The sequence below is a fragment of the Panulirus ornatus genome, chromosome 71 (assembly GCF_036320965.1).
Source record: "Panulirus ornatus isolate Po-2019 chromosome 71, ASM3632096v1, whole genome shotgun sequence".
Lineage (NCBI taxonomy): Eukaryota > Metazoa > Arthropoda > Malacostraca > Decapoda > Palinuridae > Panulirus > Panulirus ornatus.
The window spans coordinates 11,962,733-11,989,529 of record NC_092294.1 but is presented as its reverse complement, the minus strand read 5'-3'; the positions used below and the strand labels follow the sequence as shown (position 1 = coordinate 11,989,529).

The 26,797-nt window shown below is 38.2% G+C and overlaps 1 protein-coding gene across 2 annotated transcripts in view; it reads right to left on the bottom strand.

Moving 5' to 3' along the window:
* Positions 1-1,769: 1,769 nt before the first annotated feature.
* The window catches only part of LOC139747934 (ral GTPase-activating protein subunit alpha-1), a 143,360-nt gene continuing 118,332 nt past the window's right edge, over positions 1,770-26,797 (bottom strand). The window contains exons 38-40 of one of the 2 annotated variants that reach the window (XM_071660420.1): positions 18,151-18,342; positions 15,437-15,563; positions 6,303-6,482 (exon numbers count right to left, since the gene is read on the bottom strand). In XM_071660420.1, coding sequence (XP_071516521.1) covers positions 6,449-6,482; positions 15,437-15,563; positions 18,151-18,342 — 353 coding nt within the window. In that variant the 3' untranslated portion in view covers positions 6,303-6,448. Of the gene's footprint in view, positions 6,483-15,436; positions 15,564-18,150; positions 18,343-26,797 lie in introns of both variants that reach the window. The other variant, XM_071660419.1, reaches the window with a different exon arrangement.

The following is a 26,797-nucleotide window of genomic DNA, read 5'->3' as shown; positions in this document are numbered from 1 at the left end:
TCTGTTTTATGTCAATGAAATAACACCAAAAACCATTTCTGGGTAAACATGAATCAATTTCTAGTACCAAATTAACTCAGCTTGCTGCAATATTATAAGTGGGTATGTCTCTAAAACTAAAAACAAAACATCCATCCAAAAACCTGATCCTTATGAAATATCAATATGAGAAGACTTAACACTACTATACACATACAATATAACATAAAATCCTCACTAACAAACATTTCAGGTAACTTTTGATTTCAAACTAAGAAAAACAGAGTTTAGGCAGATTCAAAAGCATGGAAGTATTATTTGAACTACAGTTATTAATATTCACCCAAATAACTGGCACAAATAAATCACTGACAATCATTAAGTACTTAGTCAGTAACTCCAAACGTCATGTTTACAGATGGCATATGGACTTCAAGCACAGTGCAAAAGCTGAATTTCATTCTTCACCTCACAGATGCAATTTGCTAAGACAAAGTTTGTCAACTTAGTTCTTTTTCTTGATAATCGACAGTACTGAATCCTAAATAAAACTAAGACTGATATGCTATATATCTACACATAGATTAAAATGAAAAAAGTTGTTATCCTAATCAGACAAAATTTTGCCATCACCATCCCAAAAACTCCCATTCTGGGAAATAGGATTACATCTGTGTACACAATTCCTTATCACAGAAATAAACAGAAAGTACAGACTCATAGCCAAAAATGTCCAGATCTATTGGGACAGATCTGAATTTTCCATACATAACAACAAATCTTTGGTTGTGTTAGGTTCCAGATAAATATGACTTGAGAGGTACTTGTGCTTGATCATCACAACATTCCAAAGAAAATGGTAATCTTTCCTAATCAGTGTAAAATAGAAATGAATATGAGTCTATCATTGTAAAGTGAACTAAACCTCACTTAAAATATTTTGTAAAAAAGCTGAAATATTATGTCTGTGAATATGCAATAGGCAACTCATTCCTCAACTCGCATTTTGTGCACTGACACACAGATGCATCAGATGCATGGACATGAATACTGAGAATTAGTTAGCTGTGAAATGACTTCTTTATTCCCTTAATCTGTATACTGAGTACTCGAGAAAAATAACTTTCAGAAATATGCATGTGTTACTTCATCTATGAAACAAACTAAAACTAAAATGGCAATGTCTACTTTTCGGATTAATGAAACAAGTTCAGGCATGATCATTACACTACAGCAATGAAGGATTAAGACATAACATCCCTCTGAGATGAATAAAAAGACTGGATAATCATAAAAATCTACAGTGAGAACAAAGAATAATTTGAATTTTCACTCTGATGTCACATTACTAGCTCCCACTGCTCAATCTATATTTGGATATTGGTAACACAGAGGCCCAATGAAAATGATCACAAATTGACTTAGCTTCAAGTGAGGTTTACTTACACAGAATAAGGTATATATGCTTTTGTATAACCTATCATGTTTTGCATTAATTATCTATATCATAAACCAGGCTCAAGATAAATGAATATAAATCTCATAAGTCATTTGTTTTCATGTGCACAAGCAGGTTTGTCTTCACAATGAACTTTTAAGCATTGTTCATTTACCAATACACATTTATGTCTATAAATGTACACAAATTTTCAGATACATATATCTAAAGAAGCAGGAAAGTAAGCAAGCACTTAAATCAACATATATTATTATCAGTGCTTACCATAAAAGTAATAAAATATTATGAAAATGAGAATAGGAAACCTTACTTTACAAAATCAGTTTTCTACTTTATTTTTTGGATGACATTTTAGGTATCACTAAGTATTCTATTACCTATTTGTACAGTTAGGGGAGTTTTAAACTTGTGGGTACCAATCTCTTGAAATTTCTATACCATCAGGCAACCTTTTTGAACATTTGTATACTGCCAACATCCTAACTCTAAGCAAAACAACTTTAAATGAAACTAATTTCCCACAGGATCCCATGTATAAATGCTTGCTATATTTCGTGAGTCCCAGCTTGGGAATATTTTATATAAAAGAATAAATTGGTATGTAGTATGGTATAGTACATGTGTTATTCTAAAATAAACAGTAGTATTACATTATCACTTAACAGATATGGTCTTAAATCTTGCTCATAGAAGTGGGTTGAGGGATGAGGGACATCCACAACATCCTAGCCCCTACAACTGTGGTCTCTCCTATGATTATCCTAGATGATAACAGCCACTACTTCTTTGATAAGCTTGAAAGCCTGTGACCTTTGTTTTGACACTGCTTTGAACTGTTTTTAGAGTCCAGAGTCCAATGCTCATTCATTAGCACTTTAATGGTTCAAAACATTCAAATTCACTTCAGGTATAATGCTATTTCTTGATTTCTTACTAGTATGAGGCTCACTTTCATCACAATGCACATTTTATGACGTATGATTGGAAGATTATAGCCACAAATCATGACTTTCAATATTCACAACTTACTGAATTTAGTGACAACCCATAAAGAATCTAAACAGTACTTATACATTTTATGCTATACAGACCCTTGCCATACTTGTACAGATTGCATCTTCCTGACCTCATATCTGAGGGCTCACTTTATCAGTATGTAGAGGTGCCTCATGTTATAAGTAACTGTAATTCCTATAAGTAACTGTAATTACCTATACAGCACAATGTCTTACCCAGTGGGGACCCTAGCCATACTTATAAAGGTTGCCTTTTCTTACACTCACTTAAACTGAAAGGCACATTCTATTGGTATGGAAAGATGCCTTATGTCACATGCAACTACATTTAGGACTAGAAAAGAATCCTAGTCTCTCAGTTGCCTATATAATATGACAGGTCTAGGTAGAGTCTTGGTGTCTGCCCCATACCAAGTAGAGACTCATTTGTGACAGTCTTTGGGGCACTAACTATGTTGTTAATGGCCTGGAAGATGCTAAACTGTTAGCACTGGGAAAAGCTGTATGTATCAGTAATCCATTGGCGGTAGCAGTGAAGAATTGACAATATATGTATGAGTTAGCAAAAGTTAACAAACGTGATCAGCTAAACTCACGCAGACATCATATCTAAATGTCTTTAAAGCAACAAATAAGGCTAAATTACCAAGTTTTTCTTTTAACTTTTCTTGATATCTTTTCTATTGAATGAAAAGACTAAAAGATTCATTTGAATCTTTTGATAACCCCACTCCTGGGTACCCCCTTAAATTCCTAAATCTGGTCCTTCAAGTGTTAAAGGTGAAACTTTGTGACTTGCAACAAATCTACTTCCTGAATAAAGGAGAAAATCAAAGCAAAATCTCTTTTAAAAGAATGGTTTCATAACTTCCTCGAAAATAAACCCCTAACATACTCTACTCGTATGCATATATAATTCCATATGATAAAAATCCTATTAAAGAAATAGCTTTCAGTCTCACTTGAAGTAAATTGTTTGCCCATGTTTGTATGCACTGCTTCACAAGAAATCAAGCTGGTCAAGCACTTAATAGCTTCTTAGAGTGAGATCATCAAAGATGTTTTAAAGCTAAATAATTAAAAAATGCAACTACCATGACCCCTTTTTAAGGGCTCTTGCAGCTTCAATGATGTGCTTCAAACCGGAGCAAGGAAATTAAAGACTCCTTTAGAGTAGGAATGTCAACAGACTACACCCCTTTCCATCTACTGGCAAAATTAGGGCTTTGTAGGCAGTGATTTCTACTCGCAGTATAACTTTAAGCATATGAATTCCAATAACTTCAAAACTAAATAAAGTCGCATACTCATTCTCACATGATGTGTTTCTCAGTTCATGTGTCATCTTGGTGGCTTGCTGCTGCAATCCCTTTGCTTTTCTGTCTTTTTCAAAGTACGGTGACCAGAACTAAATACAATATTCAGTGAGTAAATGCACCAGACAAATAGTGGTGCATGTGTTGTGATCATTCTCTCTAAAGAAGGCATTTCATTTGTATGGAAAAGGCCTCTGATCAAAACATAAGAGATTAAAGTACTGTTTCCTTCTGAGTTTTCTTTAGCACCATGTTTCCACTCATATACAGAATTTTTGTTATCATCATTATTATTATTATCATTACTATCATTTATCTATCTATTTATCCCTGGGCATAGGGGAAAAGAATACTTCTCACATATTCCCTGTATGTCATAAAAAGTGACTTAAAGGGAAGAGAGGGGAGATGGAAATACTCCCCTCCAGAAGGGGTCATGTGAGGATTTTCCCTCTAAGGCTCAGTCCTCTGTTCTTAACGCTACCCTGCTAACATGGGAAATGGCGAATATGTATATGTATATCCCTGAGGATACAGGAGAAAGAATACTAGCCACTTATTCCCTGTGTGTCATATAAGGCAACTAAAAGGGATGGGAGCAGGGAGCTGGAAGTTCTCCCCTCCCTTGTTACTTTCTGAAAGAAAGAACACAGCAAGGAGCCAAGTGAGGATTTTAATCTCTATGGTTTTGTCATTTGGTCTTGACACTACCTTGCTCACACAAGTGATGGTGAAGGGTTAAGAATGTGAGTCAGATGTGAGGAGTGAGGTAGAGGCAACTACATATATTTGTACACTATAATATTCAAAACAATCATGATAAAATAAAAACCTTGATACCAGAACTGAGAGGCAGGCACACTGCTAAAGGTTTATGGAAAGTAATATCAGTTCTATTTAATTCTGCAACCCATGTATGAACACTATTAGAAATTGGGCTTACAGTAAACTTTACACAACTTGGTTACATCCACACACATCTAGACACCAAAGCCTGAGCCTTCAAGGAGGATGAGCACTCCCTGCTTGGCTCCTTCTTCTGGTCCTTCTTTTAGAAAATGAAATTCACGAAAGAGGGGTATACAGCCCTCTGTTCTAACCCCCTTTAATCACCTACTACAACACGCATGGAATACGGAGGTAGAATTCTCTCTCCCCTGCCCCAAGGGATGATAGCTTTTTGTCATCTGTTCTTTGCACTACCTTACTAATGCGGGAAACGGCAATCAAGTATGAAAAAAATAAACCACAAAAACTACCAAAGTATAAAGAGCTGAGATAAATTTTCAAAGAAATGGAAGTGGAGTACAAGGAGTGGAAATAATAAAGAATGAAGAAACTGAGGGGAATTATGGAACTGTACGAGAAGCGGCAGAGAATAATTTCAGTGATGATCTAAGATGACATGGACATGTGGAAATGATAAGTAAAACAAGAATAACAAAATGCATGCATTGGAATGATGTGAGTAGGAAGAACTATAAAGAACCATCAAAGGTAAGCATGGTGTTTATGAAGGAAGTACATCTGTAAGAAAGAAATATGCATGGAATCTTGCTGTGAGGAGACATTCTGCATGAGCTACCCTGATGTACAGCAAGAGATGGCATATAAAATAGAGAAAATTCCACAATCTCAGAAACCTGTACCTAACATATAGTGCACATGCTGGTATACAACACTTTCTTGGTGATCAATTGGTGGAAATTTCTATTATCTTACAAAATATTTCATTAACAATTGAATTCAGTTGCCCACTTAACAAAAACTAACAAAAATACAATAACATCTAATTTTTTAAAAAAAGTAGTCAAAAATCTGCTTGTTCATGAAAGGAATAAAGTAGGTAATCTGATACATTTCATACATATGAAGTCACATAGTAATCAATCTACCAAATTCAATAATCAAATCTTGAACTATTCCAATTTCTGTCATTTCATGAAAATTTTATAAACTAAGCTCAACTAATCCCAGTACTTTATGAAAATTGACTGAACAATAAGTGATACATACAAGAAAGCTAAACCTTTGGGGCACTGTAATCTGTATATATATAGTGTTGTGCCCTACTCTTACTTATTAATCATATTATAGTTAAATATTTTACTTGAACTTTTTTGAATTAACAGCATACTGTGACTAGCAACAGTATACACATAATTCATCACTGTGCTTGTAAATCTGCAAGATAACAGTTTAGAGACTGGACAATTGATTTTCCTCTACTGAGCAATAACCTACACAAAATACAATAGTAAAAAGTAAATGGGTGATCATCAGTGTCTGCTATCATAACCAATGTTTATCATTTCTCTTGTCCAGAAGTGAGCACAAATCTACTTTAAATGGAAAGGGAAAAAAGTTTTTACAAAGGGCCCTGGCATTTCACATACAGTATAAAGCTTTTATGTGATACTGTAGCAAATCAAATAAGAGCAATCAAACAATTCTTAAATCTCATTGATGATATATGAAGTGTGCCTAAGAGGATATTCAGCTACTTGTTTCGTGGATTTCCATGCTGTACACTATCTTTGGGCCTCCTTGGTGGTGGCATAGGGCTCTCAGGTGGTGTTGTTGCAGCTCCAGCTGATGTAACAGCAGCAGATGCTTTGCGAGGAGTTTTGAAGGATAATTTTTTATTCCCACGGGGAGATGATCCACTTGTATTGTCATCACTGCTGTTCATGTGGTCCATCAAGAGCACACCTAAAAGGAGATATGTCATTACCCTTTTAATATGGAACTTAATGTTTGTACATGCAAACAAAATTGGATGTCAAGGTACATTTCAGAGATGGCATCAACTACAGCCAAAAAATTTATGCTTATACCCTTATTCAACATAACCCAATGACATTTTAACTGTACAATTATACAAACAATTACCTAAAAATAATAAGAGAAATAGATCTCTGTACAGGTGTGAATCTGGTGTAAATTTTGTTTTACCTACGCATCAATAAAGTGCCATGTAGAAATTCTGATAAGTTTTATGTAGAGCAGACTGGTAATGATCTTTCTGTTAGACTTAAGCAACATAAATATAGTATCAGAACAGGACAAGAATAAAAAGCCTTGTTTAATCACATTAAAAACTATCATCATTGTACTGACTGGAGTAATGCCATCTCAGTTATTAACACCAGTCCCATGAGAAATATCACTGAATCTTCTATTATTAGATACACAAAGAATTTCAACCTTAATATTAAATTAGTGAAGGTCTATACAAATTGGATGGCTTTATTGTTGATAAAATTTGTAAACAGTTCCCCTTCCTGTCTACATAATAAGTTTATGATACGCTTGTTTTCAGTCTTGGACACACCCAACCTCTATTCGGGCAGTCACTTGTGTACCAAATGACATCCTAGCTAGGTCTCTTTTATATTTCTTTCTTGTATCCCCCACTGATGTGATTATTACATGAAAGTGCACTTGGGAACTTATCATGTTTCATTTCCCCATGGACTCATAGGAATATACTTGATCATCTGCTCAATTGTGATCCTTTCCAATATATATATATATTGGTAAACAGAGAAGAGGTAGTAAAAGCTTTGCGGAAGATGAAAGCCGGCAAGGCAGCAGGTTTGGATGGTATTGCAGTGGAATTTATTAAAAAAGGGGGTGACTGCATTACTGACTGGTTGGTAAGGTTATTTAATGTATGTATGACTCATGGTGAGGTGCCTGAGGATTGGCAGAATGCGTGCATAGTGCCATTGTACAAAGGCAAAGGGGATAAGAGTGAGTGCTCAAATTACAGAGGTATAAGTTTGTTGAGTATTCCTGGTAAATTATATGGGAGGGTATTGATTGAGAGGGTGAAGGCATGTACAGAGCATCAGATTGGGGAAGAGCAGTGTGGTTTCAGAAGTGGTAGAGGATGTGTGGATCAGGTGTTTGCTTTGAAGAATGTATGTAAGAAATACTTAGAAAAGCAAATGGATTTGTATGTAGCATTTATGGATCTGGAGAAGGCATATGATAGAGTTGATAGAGATTCTCTGTGGAAGGTATTAAGAATATATGGTGTGGGAGGCAAATTGTTAGAAGCAGTGAAAAGTTTTTATCGAGGATGTAAGGCATGTGTACGTGTAGGAAGAGAGGAAAGTGATTGGTTCTCAGTGAAAGTAGGTTTGCAGCAGGGGTGTGTGATGTCTCCATGGTAGTTTAATTTGTTTATGGATGGGGTTGTTAGGGAGGTGAATGCAAGAGTTTTGGAAAGAGGGGCAAGTATGAAGTCTGTTTGGGATGAGGGAGCTTGGGAAGTGAGTCAGTTGTTGTACGTTGATGATACAGCGCTGGTGGCTGATTCATGTGAGAAACTGCAGAAGCTGGTGACTGAGTTTGGTAAAGTGTGTGAAAGAAAAAAGTTAAGAGTAAATGTGAATAAGAGCAAGGTTATTAGGTACAGTAGGGTTGAGGGTCAAGTCAATTGGGAGGTAAGTTTGAATGGAGAAAAACTGGAGGAAGTAAAGTGTTTTAGATATCTGGGAGTGGATCTGGCAGCGGATGGAACCATGGAAGCGGAAGTGGATCATAGGGTGGGGGAGGGGGCGAAAATTCTGGGAGCCTTGAAGAATGTGTGGAAGTCGAGAACATTATCTCGGAAAGCAAAAATGGGTATGTTTGAAGGAATAGTGGTTCCAACAATGTTGTATGGTTGCGAGGCGTGGGCTATGGATAGAGTTGTGCGCAGGAGGATGGATGTACTGGAAATGAGATGTTTGAGGACAATGTGTGGTGTGAGGTGGTTTGATCGAGTAAGTAACGTAAGGGTAAGAGAGATGTGTGGAAATAAAAAGAGCATGGTTGAGAGGGCAGAAGAGGGTGTTTTGAAATGGTTTGGGCACATGGAGAGAATGAGTGAGGAAAGATTGACCAAGAGGATATATGTGTCGGAGGTGGAGGGAACGAGGAGAAGAGGGAGACCAAATTGGAGGTGGAAAGATGGAGTGAAAAAGATTTTGTGTGATTGGGGCCTGAACATGCAGGAGGGTGAAAGGAGGGCAAGGAATAGAGTGAATTGGATCGATGTGGTATACCAGGGTTGACGTGCTGTCAGTGGATTGAATCAGGGCATGTGAAGCATCTGGGGTAAACCATGGAAAGCTGTGTAGGTATGTATATTTGCGTGTGTGGACGTATGTATATACATGTGTATGGGGGTGGGTTGGGCCATTTCTTTCGTCTGTTTCCTTGCGCTACCTCGCAAACGTAGGAGACAGCGGCAAAATGAGTGTGTTAGTGGTTTTGATGCACGACCGGGTTATAGTGATGGGTGATTTGAATGCAAAGGTGAGTAATGTGGCAGTTGAGGGAATAACTGGTATACATGGGGTGTTCAGTGTTGTAAATGGAAATGGTGAAGAGCTTGTAGATTTATGTGCTGAAAAAGGACTGGTGATTGGGAATACCTGGTTTAAAAAGCGAGAAATACATAAGTATATGTATGTAAGTAGGAGAGATGGCCAGAGAGCGTTATTGGATTACGTGTTAATTGACAGGCGCGCGAAAGAGAGACTTTTGGATGTTAATGTGCTGAGAGGTGCAACTGGAGGGATGTCTGATCATTATCTTGTGGAGGCTAAGGTGAAGATTTGTATGGGTTTTCAGAAAAGAAGAGTGAATGTTGGGGTGAAGTGGATGGTGAGAGTAAGTGAGCTTGGGAAGGAGACTTGTGTGAGGAAGTACCAGGAGAGACTGAGTACAGAATGGAAAAAGGTGAGAACAATGGAAGTAAGGGGAGTGGGGGAGGAATGGGGTGTATTTAGGGAATCAGTGATGGATTGCGCAAAAGATGCTTGTGGCATGAGAAGAGTGGGAGGTGGGTTGATTAGAAAGGGTAGTGAGTGGTGGGATGAAGAAGTAAGATTATTAGTGAAAGAGAAGAGAGAGGCATTTGGACGATTTTTGCAGGGAAAAATGCAATTGAGTGGGAGATGTATAAAAGAGACAGGAGGTCAAGAGAAAGGTGCAAGAGGTGAAAAAGAGGGCAAATGAGAGTTGGGGTGAGAGAGTATCATTAAATATATATATATATATATATAGAATGGCCAACCCACCCACATACACATGTATATATATACATGTCCACAAACGCAAATATACATACCTATACATCTCAACACATACATATATATATATACACATACAGACATATACATATATACACATGTACATAATTCATACTGTCTGCTCTTATTCATTCCCATCGCCACCCCGCCACACATGAAATAACAACCCCCTCCCCCCCCATGTGCGCAAGGTAGCGCTAGGAAAAGACAACAAAGGCCACATTCGCTTACACTCAGTCTCTAGCTGTCATGTATAATGCACCAAAACCACAGCTCCCTTTCCACATCCAGGCCCCACAAAACTCTCCATGGTTTACCCCAGACACTTCACATGTTCAATCCAATGACAGCACATCAACCCTGGTATACCACATCGTTCCAATTCACTCTATTCCTTGCACACCTTTCACCCTCATGCATGTTCAGGCCCCGATCACTCAAAATCTTTTTCACTTCATCTTTTCACCTCCAATTTGGTCTCCCACTTCTCGTTCCCTCCACCTCTGACACATATATCCTCTTTGTCAATCTTTCCTAACTCATTCTCTCCATGTGACCAAACCATTTCAAAACACCCTTTCCTGCTCTCTCAACCACACTCTTTTAATTACCACACATCTCTCTTTCTCTTTCATTACTTACTCGATCAAACCACCTCACACCACATATTGTCCTCAAACATCTCATTTCCAACACATCCACCCTCCTCCACATACCTCTATCTGTAGCCCATACTTCACAACCATATAACACTGTTGGAACCACTATTCCTTCAAACATACCCATTTTTACTCTCCGAGATAACAATCTCGCCTTCCACACATTCTTCAACACTCCCAAAACCTTCAACCCCTCTTCCACCCTGTGACTCACATGCACTTGCATGGTTCCATCCGCTGCCAAATCCACTCCCACATATCTAAAACACTTCACCTCCTCCAGTTTTTCTCCATTCAAACTTACCTCCCAATCTATTTATTTTTCATGCATATTCACCATTTCCCGGGTTAGCGAAGTAGCGCTAAGAACAGAGGACTGAGCCTTAGAGGGAATATTCTCACTTATACTTGATCGCTGTTTCCCGTGTCAGCGAGGTAGCACCAAGAAACAGATGAAGAACAGCCCCTCCACTCATATACACGTGTATATACATAAATGCCTATACATACACATATCAACATATACACATGTACATACAAATACACAGACATATACATATATACACATGTACATATTTATACTTGTTTACCTTCATCCATTCTCAGTGCCACCCTGCCCCACAGGAAACATCATCGCTGCACCCCGCTTCAGCAAGGCAGCACCAGGAAATCAGACAAAAAAAGCCACATTCATTCACACTCTGTCTCTAGCTGTCATGCGTAATGCATCGAAACCATAGCTCCCTATCCACATCCAGGCCCCACAGACATTTCCATGGTTTACCCTGGACACGGTATATGCCCTGGTTCAGTCCAATGATGGCAATCAACCCCTGTATATTACATCATTCCAATTCACTCTCTCCCATGTAAATCTTTCACCTTCCTGCATGTTCAAGTCAATCAAAATCTTTTTCACTCCATCCTTGTAATTCCAATTTGATCTCCCTATTCTCCTTGTTCTCTCCACTTCTGACCTATATATCCTCTGTCAGCCTTTCCTTAATCATGCTCTCTATATGTCCAAACAATTTCAGAACACCCTTTTTAACTTTCTCAACAACATTCCTTTTATTACCACACCTATCTCTTGCCCTTCCATTATCTAATCAAACAACCTCACACCACACATTGCCAAACATTTTTTTTCTTATATATCCACCCACCTCCATGCAGCCTTCTCTATAGCTCATGCCTCCCATCTATGTAATATTGTTTGGACTACTATACCTTCAAACATAACCATTCTTGCCCTCTGAGATAAAGTTATCTCCACACATTCTTCAGCACTCCTAGAATGTTCGCTCCCTCACCCATGCTATGACTCACTTTCCATTAACTATATTTTTGCTACCCACATATAATATCATTTTCATAAAATGTCTTTCAGATGATATAACAAAAACAGTAAATTTCTTTTAAATTCATTGAAAACTGCCACACTCAGGGCACACTATATAACTAAAGTAGCCACAATAAATGGGTTAATGGGCTACACCAAAGCATATAAAGCAGTCAAGGTTAACAACTGAATAGTCAGTTGGGCCTGGCTGTATAAGGAGGACTCTGGTTTCAGAGCATTATACACGACAGCTACAGAGTAGATATGCGTAAATGAGGCCAATATTCATTTGAGCCTGATGCTACTTTGCTAAGGCAGGAAAAATATTCTATTAATCTATATCTCTGATGCCTGTTCCCTTCTGGAAGTCCCTAAAAGGAGTGGCCATGGCAATGGAGTCTCCAAAACTAGTGAACTCTAATGCTGCCTTTTAACCTTTTGTGCCTCAACCTTAATGGGCCACTAGCAGAGGGCAAGTCTAGTGCAGTGTTTGCAGAGGCTCCTTCCTAAAGTTCCTACTAACTCCTTCTACCTAATGCAATGCTATGACAAGCTACATATAAAAGTAAAATACCATACTTATGAAGTTTATCATTTTGAGTTTTTCAACAGGGGGGAAAAATGATCAATAAAGGTAAACAGAAACTGCAAGTAATCAGTCATAAAAATCTAAAGAATGTGATGTGAACAACAGCATATGTATTGATTGCTAAACAAGAGAATGAGCTTTGGAAAAGCATCTGGAATATTCTAGCTGAAGTAAATAATTCCTCTATAACTTAAGTAAAATGAATGAAGCATTTAAATAAAAACCTAACTGTATGGTAATGAAGAGAAAAACAGGAATAGGTGAACACATCAGACTTGCACAACCACTGTAACATTCTAACAACCTATTTTTCAAGCACAAATATATACAGATATTCAAGTTTCAGTAATGTTGACAGAAAAAAATCACTTCAATTAAGTAAGTATGAAAAGGGTACTAATGAAATCTATAATGGATGCTTAAATCAAAAGAAATTTTACCTAAGATAACCAAATCATGATAAGGCACACAGTACTCTGTGATATGGCATTATAAAACAAGAGAGCATTATGAATAAATAAAAATGTGATCAAAACAGAAACTATGAGAACTGAGACGAAAAGGTTTACAAAGAATTCTGAGCATTATGATAAGTGATTTTCCAAATGAACAACACAGAGGACTATGTAAGACAGGAAAAAAATTAGCACTTGTGGGTATTCCAGAAGAACCATCAAATTTCAGGGGGAGAGAGATGATAATGGATAATGGGCAGAGTTCAGTTATGAAACTGAAGGCATATTAACTGATGATTCAACAGGATGGCAGAAAACCTACAACAGTCAAACACTAAAGTAAAATACCTTTATTCCATAAAAAAGAAAACTTTACAACAGTTCTACTCACAAAAAAAAGGAAAAATTGTTTATTCCAAAGAAAGAAAACCTAAAGACAGTTTAGCCCGCAAAAAAAAATCATTAAAAGAAACACAATATTTCTCCCAGTTTAGAATACGAAAAAAGAGTTAAACATTTAGTAAAACAAGCTAAAATATAGCTTACGAGCTAAAAAGGATCTGAAAACAAAAAAGCTGGATAAAGACATACATAAGTACAAAGTTAACCTAAAAGCAATCCCTATCCACTGTTTAAGAGATCCACATATGTATCAAATTTGGGAAGAACTTCCTTGAGAAAGAAGAAACAGAGCCCAACTTAAAAACAAAATACTGAAAGCAGGCAGCTGTTAACGTTTGAATAAATTCAAACTGGAGAAGATCTCATAAGTGTGTCATAAACTGTTAAGTAGTGAGATTTAGCTAATTCAATTGTCTATCTATATCTTTGATGCCTGTTCACAAAGGGAACTCCCTCAAGAGGGTAGCCACAGCAACAGAGTCTCCCTAACTAGTGAACTCCAATGCCACTTCTCAGCCTTTAGTGCCTCAACCTTAACAGGCCACTGGCAGAGGGCAACTTTAAGGTAGTCTGCACAATCTCCTACCTAATGTTCCTACCTACCACTTCTACCTAATGCTCCTGCCTAAATGTTCCTACCTACTACTTCTATCTACTGCTCCTACCATTTTGCTTAAAGGCAGGGCCAGCACATACTGCTCACCACAGGAAAATCTAGAGTTAAGAAGATGAGTTATGCAGGTTAAGTGTTGTCAAGTGTTATGTATGACAAGGAGAAATTGTATGTTTATGCACAGAATGCCAGTAATCCATGTGTGGATGAGACAGAAAGAAAACACAGTTACCTGGGTCAGGGGAGAGAAAACTGACAACCACTGAAGTGCTAGTTCACAACGAAGCCATCACTAATGTTCCCAATACCCAAGAGGGGGGGTACAGGTGATATATCTCACTGGCCGTTGGCTGCTTATCAACTACTACCTCCCTAATTCAGTTGTACATTAGCAAAATGTCCATACTACAAAAATAACAATGTCAAATTAAGTGGATAAAAACTTATCAAGCTATAAGTGAGGAGTACAGACAATAAACAAAGAAAAATATCAAAAGATCAGCATTTTTCAAAAGGATATATGTTATAAATTATGTTCTAAGGTGACAAAGATATAAGCAAAGCATGCTTACACAAGGATGAATGCAAATATGTATATTTGTAAAAGGAAGAAGAATTAGGGAAAGACTAACAGTGAAATAGATGAAAGGAGTGAGAAGTATGCAAATCTCAGGATGGTCATAAAAGTAAGACCCTGCTGGTGAAATTCAGTTACACACTGGAAACTGATACATTGGATGTAATGAGTCTCTTACACTCGAAATAAAAATATAAAGCCATAAATTTTACATTATCAATAAGACATATCACAATAAAAATCAATTTGAAAACAATTACATTGACTAGCTTCCTATATCACTTCAATCGGTAGAGTGAATCAACAACTGTATACTACCCATATGACTAAAACAAAAACTGTTTTGATTAACAGGACAAGATATACACATAAAGCTTCATAATGGCTTTAGACATAATTGGATAATGCAAGAAAAAGTTTAACAGAGTACAACAGAATGCAGAGATAGACATATTATTCTACATGAAAACACTAGAGCAAACTACTACAGAACTGCCTTTGTTTTACTACAAAACATTGGTATTTTGCCAAAAAAAAAAAAAAGTTCAACTTCCCTTCCTAATTGCTCAACCTTTAAGTTTTCAAATGAAAAGAACATTCTCATACTTATTAAACACATTTAGCATTATTTGGGAGGGATATAATAGTGAAACAAAATTTTCCACAGTTCAACAACTGAGGTAACCATTAAGATTAGATTCATTACGTTTAAAACAAAAGGCCACTAAAAGTTTAAATCTATTAATTTCAGGATCATTATAATAATTCAAGGAACTTTTATTTTCTAGGTAAACTATAATTCATTATTCCAAAGATGACGTGCATAAGGGCAAGGTAAATGGTAGTCAGCTTGCACCCAGTCTCAATTTACATGCACATATACCGTAAAAGCAGGTTACTGCACATCACAGGACACTCACACACACTCCACACAACACACCTATCTGATGTCTGACAAGACTCGCAGCACTCCTGGCTGAAATTGTTGTTCTGTTTCCCATGGGGTACAGGGAAGCTCTTGCTATAGGCAGAGTTGCGACGAATGCTTCCAAGCATTTGCCGAACTCCTGTGTGTAGTTAACAGTAATATATGACATATCTGGGTCTACATTAATCATTATCTAAATATGTGCACAAACTTAAAGAATCTAGCATTGCTAAACTTTATAGGGTTCATATAATCATGTCCCTCATACATGAATTTAATATCAAATTCATGGTCACAAATCTGAAACAGGATAAGTACCAAATAACAATCCAAAGTTTCAAGAAAATTGATAAAAACAAATAGGAAACATAAGAGTTGAGTAAAAAATATGGGAAAGCAAGAATAAAGGTAAAAATTAAAATGACTAAAGTACAAATAAGTGTTCATCTGTTCAAGCAGTGTTAAGCATCCAGTGCAGATTCTTTTTTCTAATTCCAATTTACCATCTCCCCTGTAGCAAGTTAGTGCCAGGAACAGACAAAGAATTGCCTTATTTCCCCACAACCACTCCCTAGCTGTCATATATAAAGCACTAAAATTGGAAACCCTATCCAGAGCCAAGCCCCAAAGGCCTTTACACGGTCTCCTTTGACCACTTATAAGCCCTGGTTCAGCCCACTGATAACATGTTGCCCCCTATACAGGCAGATCTCTATCAGTGCTATGATGTGTTACTGTCCAAAGAGTCCTTAACGAAAACAGCAATAAATGTGGCAATTATAACATGGCTCAAATGGAAATACATACCAACAGTACCATTGCACACCTATAGCAATATCTACGGGCTTTGCTGGGATGCAGGTAATAGCACAAATGATGATTATATTCACATGATATTTGTTCTTTCTAAATCAATCAATAAATGAAAATAAATCTTATGATAAAAAGGTAAAAAAAAAAATACTCACCACTGCATATGCTGGTTTAGTGTAAGATAATTACCATCTGTATGCTGCATAACCTACATCTGTTGCATCCAAACCGTTGCTTTTCCTTGAATGCATGCCTACTTTATCAACATCATATTAAGAGGGCCTTTTTCCACATACTATGGGACTCTTGCATACATATAACTATGCAAAAATACAATAAACAAATCAACTAAGGTGCAGTAGAACATGGCCATCTAGAGAGCTTGAAACTGGAGACCTGATGTGCTGACTGGCTGAATGCTGATCAACAAACACTCTTCCCATTGGCTGAAAACACAGCTCAAAACAAAGGAGACCTCTGTGTGTGGCATTTCTTTTTATGTAGGACTTTTGAATCACTTGACAGATTATGGAATTCTTTTTCTAGCCAAAAAATAATTACTGAAGGAGACAAAATTACAGTAAACCCCATCCTAATAAACTTTCAAACAGACCCTCTGGATACAATTAGACTTTGAGGTTGAACAACCACTTCCATGAAAGTTAGTTACGTCACAAATTTAGTATAGTAAGTATAAGACCCATTGAATTTAGTCTGGGATGTAAAGAAATAGTCTCTCAGTTCCTAACTTCAGTTCAGGACATTGGGTATCAGAACATGTGACAGCCTGTTATGCATCACTTTAGCACATCCTTTCTTTATCTTATCATACAATGTTCTCTCTTCACACTTACAACCAGCTTTACACTGACTTACATTAATTCAAGGGTATAATTTCATCTCTGGGGTGTGAGTTTGAATGCAGAAAAACTGGAGGAAGCAAAGTCTTTCAGATAACTGGGAGTGGATAAGGCAGAAGATGGAAAAATGAAAGTAAAAATAGGTCATAGGACAAGTGAGGGGGGCGAAGGTTCTGGTAGCACTGGGGAATATGTGGAAAGAGAGATCGTTAAGTAGAAGGGCAAACATGAGTATGTTTGAAGGTATAGTAATCCCACCACTATCACATGGCATGGGCTATAAATAAGAGTAAGCAGAGGAGGGTGGGTGTTTTCAAAATGAAATGTTTCAGGACAATATGTGGTGTGAGGTGGTTTGACTAAGTAATAGAATGGTAAAAGAGAGGTGTGGTAATAAACAGAGTAAGGTTGAAAGAACTGAAATTCTCTTAAGTCCTCTCTCCATTTCTTATGAACTTCATCCCTTGTCAAAACTATCTCCAAACTTTGTCTAACACACCCTCATTCTTAACAGACCTTTTCTTCTCACTCCTTAAATCCTTTTAACTCAACAATCATAATAAGTTGCTAAAGAGTTACACTCTCTAAAAGATTCTTTTCACTTGTTCCCTTTAGGAAAGTTGCCTATGACACTAATCCTACCCTTGGTATCTAAAACAACAATATAGCTGTTTCAGTTCCCAACTACCTGAATCAGTTGTTGCCAGATCCTACCAACCCCATACATACACACACACACGACAAAAACTTGTTTTCCACATCTATATGATTAAATCTGTCTTCATTTCATTTCCCAAGATGATAAGAATGAGGACTCAAAATGACAAAAATGTGTCTATATATTATCATTTGTAAAGTCATTATTTAGGTTAAAGAAAAGTGATGCTGCTAAATCATAATCAATGCCCAGTCTTACTGGAAAATGAGACTATTCAATGCCCAGTTCTACTGGAAAATGAGACTACTTAATGCCCAGTTTTACTGGAAAATGAGACTATTGCAAATTACAAAGAAAATGTAAAGCATAAATTTCAAAGGCAACCACAAACTCACTTCTAGCTTTCTCCCGCAGGTGATGTTGTTCCCCAGTGGAGTAGCTTGTGGGACGAGTGAGAGGGGGCCGCTGAGGAGGGCCTGGGGGAAGCTGGGGCCCATCTAAAAGAGCTGCTGCCAAGCCTGACACACCTGTGCCACCACCAAATCCACCCACACTGGCATCAAATACTCGGGAGGAAAATGATGTGCCTGAAAATTACTGCATGCTATACAAAGTGATACTAAAAGGTGAAGAAAATGTTAAATCAACCTGGTGAAATATGCTTAACATGATTTATCCTACAGCAGAACAGTTTTGTGCACATTTAAAAATGCTGACAAATCTTCACTTATGATTACAACCTGTGACAATAAATGGGCAAGCTATAATATTAATAAAACACTGGAGTATATTCAAAATATGCATACAAGGATTCTAAGTAGAAAAATTATGATTTATGACAACTTATTCTACAAATGCAATATTTTCTGATTAGATGTACGACCAACTTCTCTCAAAAAGAAATTCAAGAGGAAGTACTCTGGAGCACAAAGAGTAGCTATCACAAAGACACTAAAATATTAAGAAATAGGACAGGTAAAAAGTAAAGAAAATATATGTACATATACATATATGTATATATATATATATATATATATATATATATATATATATATATATATCTTCTTCATACTATTCGCCATTTCCCGCATTAGTGAGGTAGCGTTAAGAACAGAGGACTGGGCCTTAGAGGGAATATCCTCACCTGGCCCCCTTCTCTGTTCCTTCTTTTGGAAAAAAAAAAAAAATATATATATATATATATATATATATATATATATATATATATATATATATATATATATCTTTTTCTTTCAAACTATTCGCCATTTCCCACATTAGCGAGGTAGCGTTAAGAACAGAGGACTGGGCCTTGAGGGAATACCCTCACCTGGCCCAATTCTCTGTTCCTTCTTTTGGAAAATTAATAAAAAAACGAGAGGGGAGGATTTCCAGCCCCCCGCTCCCTCCCCTTTTAGTCGCCTTCTACGACACGCAGGGAATACGTGGGAAGTATTCTTTCTCCCCTATCCCCAGATATATATATATATATATATATATATATATGGCATACACTCCCCAGTACCAAAGCAGAATTAGAGACAATTTCCTTAGATCACCTATCTAGCACTTAATGTAACCATTTCCATGCCCTAAATTGAAATACAGGAAAGGAAGAAGGTAACTTAAATACATATAAGAGAGTGGAAGGGAGAAAATACACCAACAAAGAAAAATAGAAAGGCTAAATGCAACTCATTAGGAGGGAAACTGTAGAGGGAGTGAGACACAGACACCCATTAGAAAAAAAATAAGAAGAGGAGGGAAAACAGGGGAGTAAGAGGAAAAGGGAGGAATAGAAGAGAAAAGAAGTGGGAATATAAAAGAAAATGAGAAGGAAGAAAAGATAGGGGAGGGGAAAATGAGTGGTGGAGAACAGAAAAGGAGATACAGATACAGGAAGGAAGGGAATGGGATGGGATGGGGATGAACATGAAAAAAAGAGATGGAAAGAAACGGAGCAAAAAGAAGATAAAGAAGAGATGGGAGTGGAGAAAAAAAAGGGCAAGAAGGAGTAAAGGTGAGCAGAAATGTGAAAGTACGAAAGGAAGGAAAGAGTAAGAAAGGAAATGGAAAATGTAGGGGAGGAAGAGGGAGAGAGGAATGATTAATAGGAAGAGAGAAATGAACCATCAAAGTACACACATTTACATTATATATATATTTTACTTTGTCGCTGTCTCCCGCGTTAGCAAGGTAGCGCAAGGAAACAGACGAAAGAACAGCTCAACCCATCCACATATGCATGTATATACATAAACCCCCACACACGCACATATACATACTTGTACATTTCAACATATACATACATATACATACACAGACATATACATACATACACATGTACATATTCATACTTGCTGTCTTCATTCATTCCCGTCGCCACCCCACCACACATGAAATGGCAACCCCTTCCTCCTGTGCACGCACGAGGTAGTGCTAGGAAAAGAAAACAAAGGCCACATTCATTCACACTCAGTCTCTAGCTGACAAAAGAATGGCCCAATACACCCACATGTACATGTATATACATAAATCCCCCACACACGCACATATACATACCTATACATTTCAACGTATACATACATATGCATACACAGACATATACATATATACACATGTACATATTCATACTGCTGCCTTCATCCATTTCCATCACCACCTCACCACACATGAAATGGCATCCCCCTCCCCTTGTGTGTGCATGAGGTAGAGCTAGGAAAAGAAAATAAAGGTTACATTCGTTCACACTCAGTCTCTAGCTGTCATGTGTAATGCATCGAAACCACAGCTCCCTTTCCACATCCAGGCCCCACAAAACTTTCCATGGTTTACCCCAGTCGCTTCACATTGCTGTTTCCTGTGTCAGCAAGGTAGGGCCAGGAAACAGACGAAGAATGGCCCATCCACTCATTTACATACATACATAATTTTCCAAAAGAAGGAACAGAGAAGAGGCCCAGGTGAGGATATTCCCTCAAAGGCCCAGTCCTTTGTTCTTAACGCTACTTCGCTGATGCGGGAAATGGCGAATAGTATGAAAGAAGAAAGAAAATATATATATATATATATATATGTATATATATATATTTTTTTTTTTTTTTTTTTTTTTTTTTTTTGCCGCTGTCTCCCGCGTTTGCGAGGTAGCGCAAGGAAACAGACGAAAGAAATGGCCCAACCCACCCCCATACACATGTATATACATGCGTCCACACACGCAAATATACATACCTACACAGCTTTCCATGGTTTACCCCAGACGCTTCACATGCCCTGATTCAATCCACTGACAGCACGTCAACCCCGGTATACCACATCGCTCCAATTCACTCTATTCCTTGCCCTCCTTTCACCCTCCTGCATGTTCAGGCCCCGATCACACAAAATCTTTTTCACTCCATCTTTCCACCTCCAATTTGGTCTCCCTCTTCTCCTCGTTCCCTCCACCTCCGACACATATATCCTCTTGGTCAATCTTTCCTCACTCATTCTCTCCATGTGCCTAAACCATTTCAAAACACCCTCTTCTGCTCTCTCAACCACGCTCTTTTTATTTCCACACATCTCTCTTACCCTTACGTTACTTACTCGATCAAACCACCTCACACCACACGTTGTCCTCAAACATCTCATTTCCAGCACATCCATCCTCCTGCGCACAACTCTATCCATAGCCCACGCCTCGCAACCATACAACATTGTTGGAACCACTATTCCTTCAAACATACCCATTTTTGCTTTCCGAGATAATGTTCTCGACTTCCACACATTCTTCAAGGCTCCCAGAATTTTCGCCCCCTCCCCCACCCTATGATTCACTTCCGCTTCCATGGTTCCATCCGCTGCCAGATCCACTCCCAGATATCTAAAACACTTCACTTCCTCCAGTTTTTCTCCATTCAAACTCACCTCCCAATTGACTTGACCCTCAACCCTACTGTACCTAATAACCTTGCTCTTATTCACATTTACTCTTAACTTTCTTCTTTCACACACTTTACCAAACTCAGTCACCAGCTTCTGCAGTTTCTCACATGAATCAGCCACCAGCGCTGTATCATCAGCGAACAACAACTGACTCACTTCCCAAGCTCTCTCATCCCCAACAGACTTCATACTTGCCCCTCTTTCCAAAACTCTTGCATTCACCTCCCTAACAACCCCATCCATAAACAAATTAAACAACCATGGAGACATCACACACCCCTGCCGCAAACCTACATTCACTGAGAACCAATCACTTTCCTCTCTTCCTACACGTACACATGCCTTACATCCTCGATAAAAACTTTTCACTGCTTCTAACAACTTGCCTCCCACACCATATATTCTTAATACCTTCCACAGAGCATCTCTATCAACTCTATCATATGCCTTCTCCAGATCCATAAATGCTACATACAAATCCATTTGCTTTTCTAAGTATTTCTCACATACATTCTTCAAAGCAAACACCTGATCCACACATCCTCTACCACTTCTGAAACCACACTGCTCTTCCCCAATCTGATGCTCTGTACATGCCTTCACCCTCTCAATCAATACCCTCCCATATAATTTACCAAAGGAAGGAACAGAGAAGGGGGCCTGGTGAGGATATTCCCTCAAAGGCCCAGTCCTCTGTTCTTAACACTACCTCGCTAATGCGGGAAATGGCGAATAGTATGAAAGAAAAAAGAAATATATATATATATATATATATATATATATATATATATATATATATTTTTCATACTATTCACCATTTCCTGCATTAGCAAGGTAGCGTTAAGAACAGAGGACTGGGCCTTTGAGGGAATATCCTCACCTGGCCCCCTTCACTGCTCCATCTTTTGGAAAAAAAAAAAAAAAAAGAGAGAAGGGAGGATTTCCAGCCCCCCTGCTCCGTTCCCTTTTAGTCACCTTTTACGACACGCAGGGAATACGTGGGAAGTATTCTCTCTCCCCTATCCTCCCCTATACTTGCTGCCTTTATTCATTCCCATCATCACCCCGCCACACATGAAACGACAACCCCCTCCCCTTGCATGCATGTGAGGTACCACCTCTTCTTGGTTAAATCCTCACACATTTCTACACCCCAGCCTGAGCCTTCGAGGAGTATGAGCACTCCTCACTTGGCTCATTCTTCTCTTCCAACTTTTAGAAACTGAAATAAAAGAAGGGGAGGGTTTACAGTTCCTTGCTCTAGCCCCTTTTAGTTGCCTTTTGTGGTATGCAGGGAAGTATTCTTTCTCCCCTACTCTGTATCCCCTATCCTCTATAAAAGGGGTCCTGGTGTTGTATGATAAAAAAAAAATGAATATAAATGTGAGCCATTAAAAGCAGGCAGGCAGAAAATGAGACACAGCCAGACAGAAAAAACAGACATATAATCAGAAAGGTGAGATGGAAACAGACAGAGTAAGTAAAACAAGAAAGAGAAACTGATTGAAAGAATGAAACACTTAATGCTGACAAAGGCAGATTCAGAGTAACAGGCTGAAAGAAATGCCATAGTTCTGGTTTCAATAAAAATTTATAAAGTATGGTTACAATGGGAAATGGAAAATGTACAAAACTTCACACTATATCCGGAGCTCAGAGGATAACATGCCCTCTCTGTACAATCTAAGTAAACAGAGCAAAAGTCCATCTAAATCTAAACATGAAATTAACCCTATGTTATAGCTGAGGAAAGCGGTGAGTGTCAGACGACAGTAAAAATTTTTTCTATTAAGCTGTAAACTCTGAAGATCAGATCCAAATATGAAAGCAAATATCAATGCCCAAATAAAGTAACATTTCAGTCAGAGCTAACACCTTAAGTTGCCTTCATTACATTCACTGATGAAAACAAGTAGTTCAGCATTTTCAGCCTCATCATATGAGCACACACTACCCACAACAAGCACACATGACAGCATAAAAACTAAACAAAATGCTATAGTATCTAAAATCTTTATATAAAAAGAAAATAACTAGAGGATGCATTTAGCTGACATGCCAAAGAAGCTTCAGCCAACAATAACCAACCTCCCGGTGTGGGTACGATACGTGGTCTGAGTTACACTAGATCTTCTTCACTGGGGTTGTAGGACAGCATGCTTCCTGTTGCAACAGAATAGTGCACAGCAAGCTTAAGGTATGTAGCAAGTGCCAAGATGCTAGGTGGGATATTTGCAGAGCAACATAATGCAGCCACATGAGGGACAGATATTTCGTTCATGTTTGATAATGCTGGACTACAACAGCACTCTCAATCATTGTATAAAAGTGTTAGCACATTCAAAATACTATGATGTAATGTCAAGAAAAGAGTGACAACTGTTCAGCATAACTCATAATGAAAATAAATTCATATTATCCAATATCTTATGAATATTGACACAATTCATTTTTTTTTCTTTAGGAACAAAATCTAACTGAGGGAAACATATCAGAGATTTGCTTTTGAAAGTAAAACCAAGAATACATTAATCACTCTATTAAACACAGAATATTCATTAAATATCAAAAGGACACTTAGAATTGCCAAAAGGCATGATCTAGTTATCTGAGGTCAATACTGTTACCAATAAGACAGCAGAGGGAGGAACACAAAAATTACATGCATTCGACTTGCTCTCATAGCAGGGGTACCAATAATATACTGTAATTTCTATATAAACACATTCCTATTGATAGATAAAAGAAGGAAGGCATCCTCTTAATTATTCACTACATTTCACTTACAATAAGTTACCATACTTGCATCAGGAAAACCTTTTCCTACTTTCAGAAGAGAGTGGATTATGGAGAATCTTTTCAAAATGATATCGTAGCTGACCATTTAATTATACTATCTATCTACCTAACTTACTGTATCAATAATTTTCAATTCCACTCCAAGTCATGAATAACTTACATGGACTTCTGTGGTGTAGCGGTTAGCATTTCTAGCCCTGAAACATTCATGGGCCACCCACAGTTGTTCCATAGTCAACAGCTGTTCATTCACCCCAAGTGGTTGGTTGATAAAATGGGCACCAGGCTCAGGCTAGGCTGTATACCTATATATATCTTTTTCTTTTCTTTCAAACTATTAGCCATATCCCGCGTTAGCGAGGTAGCGTTAAGAACAGAGGACTGGGCCTTCAAGAGAATAATATTCTCACCTGGCCCCTTTCTCTGTTCCTTCTTTTGGAAAATTAGAAAAAAAATGAGAGGGGGAGGATTTCCAGCTCCCCACTCCCTCCCCTTTTAGTCGCCGTCTATGACACGCAGGGAATACGTGGGAAGTATTCTTTCTCCCCTATCCCCAGGGATAACCTATATATCTTTTTATTCATATATACATATTTTTTGATTTTATATTCTGCTTTGTCGCTGTCTCCCGCGTTTGCAAGGTAGCGCAAGGAAACAGACGAAAGAAATGGCTCAACCCACCCCCATACACATGTATATACATACACGTCCACACACGCAAATATACATACCCATACATCTCAATGTACACATATATATACACACACAGACACATACATATATACACATGCACACAATTCACACTGTTTGCCTTTATTCATTCCCATCGCCACCTCACCATACATGGAATAACATCCCCCTCCCCCTTCATGTGTGTCAGGTAGCGCTAGGAAAAGACAACAAAGGCCCCATTCATTCACACTCAATCTCTAGCTGTCATGCAATAATGCCTGAAACTACAGCTCCCTTTCCACATCCACATATATATATATATATATATATATATATATATATATATATATATATATATATATATATATATATAGGAACAGAGAAGGGGACCAGGTGAGGATATGCCCTCTAAGGCCCAGTCCTCTGTTCTTAACGCTACCTCGCTAATGCAGGAAATGGCGAATAGAATGAAAGAAAGAAAGATGATACAGCGCTGGTGGCTGATTCATGTGAGAAACTGCAGAAGCTGGTGACTGAGTTTGGTAAAGTGTGTGGAAGAAGAAAGTTAAGAGTAAATGTGAATAAGAGCAAGGTTATTAGGTACAGTAGGGTTGAGGGTCAAGTCAATTGGGAGGTGAGTTTGAATGGAGAAAAACTGGAGGAAGTGAAGTGTTTTAGATATCTGGGAGTGGATCTGGCAGCGGATGGAACCATGGAAGCGGAAGTGGATCATAGGGTGGGGGAGGGGGCGAAAATTCTGAGGCCCTTGAAGAATGTGTGGAAGTCGAGAACATTATCTCGGAAAGCAAAAATGGGTATGTTTGAAGGAATAGTGGTTCCAACAATGTTGTATGGTTGCAAGGCGTGGACTATGGATACAGTTGTGCGCAGGAGGATGGATGTGCTGGAAATGAGATGTTTGAGGACAATGTGTGGTGTGAGGTGGTTTGATCGAGTGAGTAAAGTAAGGGTAAGAGAGATGTGTGGAAATAAAAAGAGCGTGGTTGAGAGAGCAGAAGAGGGTGTTTTGAAGTGGTTTGGGCACATGGAGAGAATGAGTGAGGAAAGATTGACCAAGAGGATATATGTGTCGGAGGTGGAGGGAACGAGGAGAAGAGGGAGACCAAATTGGAGGTGGAAAGATGGAGTGAAAAAGATTTTGTGTGATCGGGGCCTGAACATGCAGGAGGGTGAAAGGAGGGCAAGGAATAGAGTGAATTGGAGCGATGTGGTATACCGGGGTTGACGTGCTGTCAGTGGATTGAATCAAGGAATGTGAAGCGTCTGGGGTAAACCATGGAAAGCTGTGTAGGTATGTATATTTGCGTGTGTGGACATATGTATATACATGTGTATGGGGGGGGTTGGGCCATTTCTTTCGTCTGTTTCCTTGCGCTACCTCGCAAACGCGGGAGACAGCGACAAAGTATAATAAAATAAATATATGCCTTCATTCAATCCACTGACAGCACGTCAACCCCGGTATACCACATCGCTCCAATTCACTCTATTCCTTGCCCTCCTTTCACCCTCCTGCATGTTCAGGCCCCGATCACACAAAATCTTTTTCACTCCATCTTTCCACCTCCAATTTGGTCTCCCTCTTCTCCTCGTTCCCTCCACCTCCGACACATATATCCTCTT